The sequence below is a fragment of the Tachysurus vachellii genome, chromosome 9, assembly GCF_030014155.1.
Source record: "Tachysurus vachellii isolate PV-2020 chromosome 9, HZAU_Pvac_v1, whole genome shotgun sequence".
In the NCBI taxonomy this organism is placed as follows: domain Eukaryota; kingdom Metazoa; phylum Chordata; class Actinopteri; order Siluriformes; family Bagridae; genus Tachysurus; species Tachysurus vachellii.
In genome coordinates, this window is record NC_083468.1 from 1,354,265 (window position 1) to 1,363,622 (window position 9,358).

The window sequence follows — 9,358 nt, forward strand, 5'->3', positions numbered from 1 at the left end:
TGGTGCGTGTACGTGTACGTGAGTGTGTACGTGAGTGTGTGCGTGAGTGTGTGCGTGAGTGTGTGCGTGAGTGTGTGTGTGTGTGCGTGCGTGCATGTGAGAGTGTGTGCATGTGTCACATGAGGCTCATTTAGAATTGTTATATTGCCCCCTGTTGGTCATTAAATGTCTGTGCCTTGTGAATGTCTATCATCGCAATAATAATAATAATAATAATAATAATAATAATAATAAATGTTTTTTTTTAATTATTATGATTTTTTAATAATTAATCGAACAGCTTAAAAATGACTGGACATTATTTAATCTATTTATTTAAATACTGTTTTTAAGTGATTTGTTAAAAAAAATCATATTGTCATTTTTATATCATCAATATTCATTATTATTCAACATTGTTTATTTTTTCAAAAACTCACTTCATGGTTAAATTAAATAATAAAAAAGAAAACACTCGCTAGAAAGTAGAATAGAACAGAAAAAAGTCTGTATGTAATTATAAATCAATTCCAAACTCAAATACACTGCAGACGGATTTCTAGCGGAAGCAGAATCCTGAAAACAAAACGAAGGCGACGTCAGTAACGTGCTGGTTTTTACTTTTCCCGTCTGCTCCGCAGCCTTTGGCTCCGTCTGCGCCCTCCGTCATACATCCTGCCATCCCGCTCCAGACAGGAAGTGCTCAGTTCGGGGACTCGTTTCAGCAAGCGCTCATCATCTGCCCCCCCACAATACAAGGTCATTAGCATGTTGTTTAAGAGCATTTATACGAGTTTATACTAGATTCTTAAATGTATGGATGTGCAGTGTTAAATAGCTTAATAGGCCACGCCCACAAGACGGGAACCAGGAGTTGATGAAGTTCACAGCTTGTCCTTCTTCCTCCTCTCGCAGGTCTCCCCCCCAACCCCAACAAGCCGGCGGGTTACTCTGTGCGAATGGAGAGCACGGTCCCGCTGGTGACCCAGGCGCCCACCATCCAGCCTCTGCAGATCAGACCAGGTGTCATCACACAGGTAGTCACTCTGCTCACCTTCGCACATTGTAGTAACATTATTACTCAGAAATCTCAACCAGTTATCATCTGAATATGAAACGATTGACAGTTATGTAGGTGTTTTGAACCGTTCGCTCTCTATTGCCCGACGCCTCAGGAAGCCCCGCCCCCTTTCCAGTTGTCTTAGAAAGTTAGCCTATCGTATCGAGTCACTGTTGTGAAAATTGTCAAATTCTAATCATTTTCTACGTCATATCGCTCACTATACGTGTAGAGTGTTAAACACACAACAGGAAGAAGGCGCCGTGCGTTAAACTGTTCTATCAAAGAGCGTTCACGAAATTCCAGGGGTTTCGTTACCACGACGTAAAGTGGGCGTGTTTCCGGAGGTCTTGGAAAAACGCCTTCTTTCAAAAATAAAAAAAAACCCAGCATACTACGAAGGACAAAACGGTCACACAGGTAGATTTATTTTAGAAAACAAATAAACAACCAAAAACTACGGTTAGGGTTAGATTATCAAATAGGCCACGCCTACCCGATGACGCAATATCTGTTACGCTGTTCTGAAATACCTGGAAATAAGTGCATCCCGTTCTAGCGTCTAATCTTTAACAGCCGAACAGCGTCTGACCGATTGACTAAAATCTCGTCTTTGTCCGATTGCATAGACCTGGTCCAATCGGGCACAACAGATCCTGGTTCCGGCCTGGCAGCAGGTGACGCCGGTGGCATCTGATTCTGTGGCAGGACCACAGAGGCTGGCGGACTGGGGGTAAGTTTGGGGCAAGGAATCAAACTTTTTAGTGTATTGTTAGAAATACAGTCACTGCATGGTTTCTGGTGTGTTTCAGGAAAGTCCGGCCTCACGGGAACCACTACAGCTCCATCTTGCCCCACCCCCAACCTCTGCTAGCCATGTCAGCGCACCAGCCAATCAGCATCGGGATCGCTCATGTGGTGTGGCCACAGCCGGCGTCCAACAAGAGGAACAAGCCCTGTTCGAACAGGTCAGTGTGACGCACGAGTCCAATACCACCTGAAACTCAGATTATTCCTGTTATAGTGACGTGACCACCTTTTTATTTTAGGACTAACTTCTCACACAACAGCAACACACACACCGCCGCGTGCCACTCCCTGAAAACCACCAACGCTCGCAATCGCACAGAGGCAGCCGAGGGTCAGCGTCACGAGACGGAGGATTGCGTGGTGGAGGCGGAGTCTCGGGAGGAAGAGGAGGAGCCACCGTGTTGTAAGGTGGAGGTGGAGCTGGAGGCGGAGTCTGACAGGCTGGGCGCGTCTGAGACTCAGAGGCAGGCCGTGACGGCCGACACCCCGAGTCCAGCAGGCAGCGTGATCAGCATCAGCAGTGATGAAGAGGAGGAAGAAGAGGAGCAGGGAGCACAGAAGCACTCAGTAGAGTGAGTATTAGTTACATAACGACTAAAAAAAATAGATTTTGATAGAATAATAATATTAATAATAATTACCTTTTTTTTTATTCTGTTCCCTGGAAGTCTTTGTACCGTTAATATACAAATAAATTAATAAATGTTTTTAGATGTGTTATATTAAATGTGTGTGTGTGTGTGTGTAAGGTGTAAAGGCAGTCCGGAGTGTGACGCGTGTCAGAGTACACTGAATATGGATCGAGTTTGTTCTCTCAGCAGTCCTGACTCCAGCCTCAGTACCAGTTCATCAGCATCAGTGCAGTCCAGCACCTCACCCTGCAAGAGACCCAACAGGTATACACACACAAACACACACACACACGTACACACAAACACACACACACAAACACACACACGTACACACATGCACTCGCTCCCTTACTCACTCCATCCCTCCATCTAATCTTAAAGGTGCGGTCTCCGTTGTTTGAAAGCCAATGTTGACATATAAAATCACCAAAACAAACACGCCCCTAACCCAAACGGGTCCCACCCCTGTATCGATAGCTCCGCCCACACATACATACATACGTAACCCAGGCAACTAACGGAAAGAAATGTGTCTTTATCATAGCTGAAGGGAAGAACAATACGATTGTAGATAAACAAACAAGCAAAAATGACACACAAGCATAATCATGTAAAGGACAAAGACATATATTAGTTCTGTGTAACAAAGCAAAACCAACGTTACTCACCTATCGAGAAGGAAAAAAGCGCCTCGGCGTCTTAAGTAAAGTTGGTCACATATTCACAGATTGGAGTTTCCCGAGTCAATAACTCCTGAGCTAAACACTGTTACTACACAAAACACGGTTGTAGCTGCGTCTCTACATCACTACGATAGAAAAGAGGTGTTATTTGTGTAGTAACAGTGTTTAGCTCAGGAGTTATTGACTCAGGAAACTCCAATCTGTGAATATGTGACCAACTTCCTGCTCCTTCAGTTCTCTCCAGCGCTGGAAAGCTGATCCTATATTAACACGTCCTACTTCTTACCTTATCGTAAGTCTTTCTTCTCTTTCTTTCTTTGTTTTTATCCTCCATGTCAATGTTAAAACCGCTTTCTGCTGATGTCACACATGCACACTGAACACTCTCTCCGCCCATATTGACAAGACACGCCCCTTTCTGCTCATTGGCTACACGTTTGTTTTGTTTTTGTTTTGTTTGGTGACCCGACTCAGTTTTCTGAAGCATTTCTTAAACGACAGAGACCCCACCTTTAACTTAGTTGATCTTGATCTTGTTATGTGAACATTTGTGTTTTGAAAAAAATAAAAATTTAAATCCCCTCGTGCGTGCGTGCGTGTGTGGTGTGTGTGTGTGGTGTATGTGGTGTGTGTGTGTGTGTGTGTGTGGTGTGTGTGTTCAGCATGTCTGAGGATGAGCGAGAGAGTGGCTGTGATACGGTAGACAGCTCTCCTGCCACAGACTCGTCGGGTCGAGCCGACAGTCCGTTCCTGGAGAGCAGCTACATCGCTGATGGGAATCAGAACTATAAAAGCCACGTGAGCGCAGACACAGAGATGAACAAAGCCCCTGTAAGGACCATGGTGGTGCCTCCAATGAGGGTGCAGAATAACAACAACGACCCTGTGGCCAGGACGGGTACAGAACTTTTACATTTATACTTTATATCAAACTCTAAACACAAAATAAAACGTTAGCTGTGTTTTATTCTGACAACAATTTTCAATTTAAACCAAATCCCATAAGAACAGGATTTAAGGCTTCGTGGTTTTCTGAGGGTTTAAGAAACTAAAATTCATGTCGGTGATGAAGACATCAAACAGGAGCTCAAACGTGAACCCAGCCAAGATCTTAAAGGAGCCCCGCAGGTGGTAAAGAGCTGACCGGGTGCCCTGAAGGGTGCAGGAGTTCCTGGATGTTGTGTGTGCCGTGTTTCTGAATCATCCTGACACCAAGACTCCCTTCTGATGTTTGATGTGAACTGAAGCTCTTGAAGAGAGAGTCTGATCTACACTCACCGGCCACTTTATTAGGTACACCTGTCCAACTGCTCGTTAAGGCAAATTTCTAATCAGCCAATCACATGGCAGCAACTCAATGCATTTAGGCATGTAGACACGGTCAAGACGATCTGCTGCAGTTCAAACCGAGCGTCAGAATGGGGAAGAAAGGAGATTTAAGTGACTTTGAACGTGGCATGGGGGGCACAGTGGCTTAGTGGTTAGCATGTTCACCTCACACCTCCAGGGTCGGGGTTCGATTCTCACCTCCACCTTGTGTGTGTGGAGTTTGCATGTTCTCCCCGTGCCTCGGGGGTTTCCTCCGGGTACTCCGGTTTCCTCCCCCGGTCCAAAGACATGCATGGTAGGTTGATTGGCATCTCTGGAAAATTGTCCGTAGTGTGTGAGTGAATGAGAGTGTGTGTGTGTGTGCCCTGTGATGGGTTGGCACTCCGTCCAGGGTGTATCCTGCCTTGATGCCCGATGACGCCTGAGATAGGCACAGGCTCCCCGTGACCCGAGGTAGTTCGGATAAGCGGTAGAAGATGAGTGAGTGAACGTGGCACGGTTGTTGGTGCCAGACGGGCTGGTCTGAGTATTTCAGAAACTGCTGATCTACTGAGATTTTCACACACAAACATCTCTAGGGTTTACAGAGAATGGTCGGAAAAAGAGAAAATATCCAGTGAGGGCAGTTCTGTGGGCGCAAATGCCTCGTTGATGCCAGAGGTCAGAGGAGAATGGCCAGACTGGTTCGAGCTGATAGAAAGGCAACAGGAACTCAAATAACCACTCGTTACAACCGAGGTATGTAGAAGAGCATCTCTGAACACACAACACGTCGAACCTCGAGGCAGATGGGCTACAGCAGCAGAAGACCACACCGGTACTAGTAAGGTGTACCTAATAAAGTGGCCAGTGAGTGTAAGTCTGATCTAACAGTGGCCTGGTTGTCGGTTTGAGTTTTTCAGAAACTGTTGATCTCCTGCTGGGATTTTCACACCCAAGTGTGTAGCGTTTACACCAAACGGTGCAAAGACATCTGAGGAGAGTCGCGATGCGCTAAGATGAAATTCTGTAGCAACTCACGTTAAGGAGAAAAGCGTCTCAGGACCAACAAACCTTGAGTCGGATGAGCTACAGCAGCAGGAGAGAACCACGTCAGGTTCCTCTCCTTGGAACAGGAATCTGAGGCTCTTCATCCTGGGCACAGACTCATCAAAACTGAGCAGCTGAAACTGTCAAGAAAAAAAATACACATACAATAGATGAGAATTTTTCTTCATTCTTCTGTGTGATGAACTTTCAGTGAAGTTCTGCAGGATTTTACGCATTGTGCTGCTGCTACATGGTTGGCTGATTAAAGATCTCCGTGAACGCGCAACGTTCCTGATAATGTGGACGGCACTCCAAACGTGTCCGATTCTCACCTTCTTACTTTACCACAAACGTGAACCTCACATGCGACACGTTTCCCTGTAAGCGATGGGTTAAATCTTTAGCTAAAGTTCATGCAGTACATGAGAACATCTGGACCTTCGAAAACGCTCCAGAAATACATGATGTTGCGATTACACAAAGCGAAAGCACTTCAGCTCCTAGATGATAAAAAAAAAAAAAAAAAAAATCCTCTGCAAGTGTTTTATATTTAATAAGTGTTTTATATAGTAACAGAGCAGCTTGTACCATGTGTTTGTGTTTCCAGATGTGTCCCGTGCTGGTCTTAAACCTTCCCAGATGTTGAGAATTCCTTAATAGAAACAGGATTCACAAAAACATGGGCACCTTTTCATGCTTTCTGTCTTACTGTTTGTGATCTAAAGCTCTTTAATCATCGGTCTAATTGTAGTTCTGCTCGTCCGGTCTCTGATGATGTGTTTTTAGATGCTGTTTCCTCATCCTGGCTACAGGGGGCACTGTTTTTAAACTGTTATATTAAATGATCAGATTTTACACCTCATTACACTGCAGCCATGAGTGAAGTCTTGGTTCTGATGAGTTTCCGATAACAGCAGCTGTTATATATATATATATATATATATATATATACACCTTGTTGTTGTTTCCATAGCAACAACTCACACAGGGAAAAGTGTTTAAAGAGATTTTGTTTATTTAAGATCTCCAGAGTCTTGGGCACACGACGTGACAGGAAAATAATCATCTCTTATATCTGATACTAGAGCCGTCGTGTCAGTCGAAAGGTCGCGTGGGTGCCGTCAGACAGCCTCATCACTCCGTCTCTCTCCTGAACCCACCACAGAAACTCATCCCTCCATCCCAGCCACCACCACCACCACCTCCACCACCACCTTTCGGGCAGGTCGGTGTTCCTCGGACCTTTTTTGATCCTGTAATATTTTCTGCTCATTATTGTTTATAATGATATATTTAATCTGTGGTTTCAGCTCCAACATCCCGCGTCGTCTCACGCAGAATGGAACGGCAACTACAGCCACCGGCGCCCTCAGGCTTTCATCCCCCCCACGGTGCACGGCCACGCCTTCACCCTTCCTCACGGCAGCCCCACCCACTCCGCGGCCCATCCTCCCTGCCCACCCCTGGGCATCGTCCACCCCCACGCACAGCCCGCGCTGCTCTCGTACCCGCATTCGACTCCTCTGGTGCCCACCGGCCCCATGTCGCACCTCCTGCCCTCACCTGGTACTACACGGACCCACGTGCTACTTTCGCACCCGGCCAGGCACCTGGTGCACCAGGTGAGCGTGGGCATCAGCGCCCGCCTCTTGCCCTCGCCCACGCTCCACCCTCAGGGCCAATTCAAACCTCTGTTCCCTTCACACTCGTACATCGCATCTCCCGCCTATGCAGGCTTCCCGCTCAGCCCCACCAAACTCAGCCAGTACTCCTACATCTGACGGCCGCTCGGCGCGGGCAGCCCGTCTACCCCTGCGTCCCGTCGGGGCGTCTCACAGGAACCACAATCCATTCGGTGTTCATGCCCCTAGTCATGGCACAAACAACCACCCATACAAGCTGTTTTTTTTTTGTTTCTGAACCACTCGGGTGCAATCGAACTTTAATTGAGCTTTAAAAAAAAAGAACGAATGTTTAGAAGGTATTCTGCAAGTCGGTGATGAACGCAAAGAGGAAAAGAAAGTACGGATGAAAAAAAAAAAGACGATGTGTTTTGCACATTTTCTACAACTTCTTGTCAGATTTTCAAATCCTCCAAACAGGTGAATAAATAAAACGGAGGTGCCAAAAAAAACAAAAGATTTAAAAACGAAAAAATCATGAAACCATGCACCTCTTCCTCCTCCTCCTCCTCTTCCTCCTCCTCGTTCCCTCTCAAATCTATTTTTCTATATTGCCTTCTGAATAGTGTGAGACACATCTCTGTTTGTAAAGCCACCCCAGTATCCCGGTCACGAGCCCCGACCTGCACATAACGTCCATGTGGTGATGTTCTGCCTTTTCAGAGTATTTATACTGGTGTGGTTTCGGTGTCGAGTCACTTAATCAGATTAGACGAGCGGTCGTCCTTCACGCTGCATGTGTTCTTGCATGAGCCGCAAACGTCGCGTCGCGTCGGATCGTATCGGAGAGATGCCGATAGACGTCGCTCTTAAATGTTCCAGTCACGACACTCGCTGCATCGTTTCAACACGTCCTCAGCCATAGTGCCTTAAATATTTGAGGTTGATCATGTTACTACTTATAGAAATATTAATATATAGATATATACGAATAGAAATCGACGTATCGGACCGCAGCACTTGAACTTCAGATCGGTCCGTGCGTCCTGCGTGTGTATACGCAAAGGTGTTCGCTTTCATACCTGATTTGATTTGGCATGGATGTGTCGCATTGCACAAAAATCAGTTTTCGGATCTGAGACGTAATCGTTTTTTCCGTTCGTTTCCCCCCCCCCCCCCCCCCCCGTTTCTTCCGCGAGGACGGCATGCTTTCCGCTCGCTGTCGGGTTCGTGTTTCTTTTATAACCTTCGATAAAATGTGTATAAAAAGCAAACATCGAATACCGCTTAATGTTTGATAATCGATTTCTACTAAGTGGAGAAAGTATAAAAAAAATTAAAATGACTACGAACAGTTTGTAACGTTTCACCGAACCGCAATACAATCGAAATAGTCGTCGATTCTCGGACGTTTGCGTTGTTTTTTTTTTTTTTGTTTTGTTTTTGTTTTTGTTTTTTTTTTCTCGTTTTTCTCGTTTTCTTTTGAGACTCTTGGAGTTTTTTGTATTCTAGATGTGTAGACATGTGGTGGGCATGGCTTTGACTAGATGATGAAATGCAAATAGGTCTCTGATTCATGATTCATGGTTTGGATCTTTAGCCTGACAGACAGACCATGCAGTATTTGGAATATAATCTAATCTAATCTAATCTAATCTATATGTACGGTATATCTCCTAGAGCTAGTTCTATTTAGCGCCGAAGCTTGACGAGGTGTGACTTGATCTTGTGCAATCTTCTCATTTATGCATGTGTGAAACGGTTTAACGTGTTTTCTTTGGATATTCTGTAATCCGTTCAGCGCTCAAACGGTGTCGACTGCTTATTTTATACATTCCGTCAGGGAGATAATACGTACGCTTCGTGCAGATTTCTTGATTCGTCGTTTCGGTTTCGTTGTGCGTGCGCGTGCTTTTATTTCGAATATACGGTTGCTTGTGCAGCACCAAAGACTGTAATCCGTAATGAATTCATTTTCTAAGCAAGGTAGCTACTCTCCCTGCATAGACCTCATGTATACTGTAGTAAGTCTAGTCCTGGGGTATGTTTTTAAGACTAAACGGAAATGTATTTGAAATACGGCTTAGGTTAGCGTGTTAGGTTTAGCTTTTCTGAGCAAGTAATAAGACGCATCATCTATCTTGAATGTATCCTAGATAAGCTGCTATATAATTATTGCCACTTCAGATAGCTGTGAAATGAATTAGATGATTT

The 9,358-nt window shown here is 45.2% G+C and overlaps 1 protein-coding gene across 1 annotated transcript in view; it reads left to right on the forward strand.

The window, feature by feature from the left end:
• Window positions 1-7,446, forward strand: part of hipk3b (homeodomain interacting protein kinase 3b) — a 37,375-nt gene extending 29,929 nt beyond the window's left edge. Inside the window, exons 8-16 of the mRNA XM_060878804.1 lie at window positions 621-738; window positions 895-1,016; window positions 1,669-1,772; window positions 1,852-2,007; window positions 2,089-2,421; window positions 2,599-2,745; window positions 3,827-4,062; window positions 6,608-6,747; window positions 6,833-7,446. Of these exons, the coding sequence (XP_060734787.1) occupies window positions 621-738; window positions 895-1,016; window positions 1,669-1,772; window positions 1,852-2,007; window positions 2,089-2,421; window positions 2,599-2,745; window positions 3,827-4,062; window positions 6,608-6,747; window positions 6,833-7,303 (1,827 nt within the window). The 3' untranslated portion in view covers window positions 7,304-7,446. The remainder of the gene's footprint in view (window positions 1-620; window positions 739-894; window positions 1,017-1,668; window positions 1,773-1,851; window positions 2,008-2,088; window positions 2,422-2,598; window positions 2,746-3,826; window positions 4,063-6,607; window positions 6,748-6,832) is intronic.
• Window positions 7,447-9,358: the final 1,912 nt, after the last annotated feature.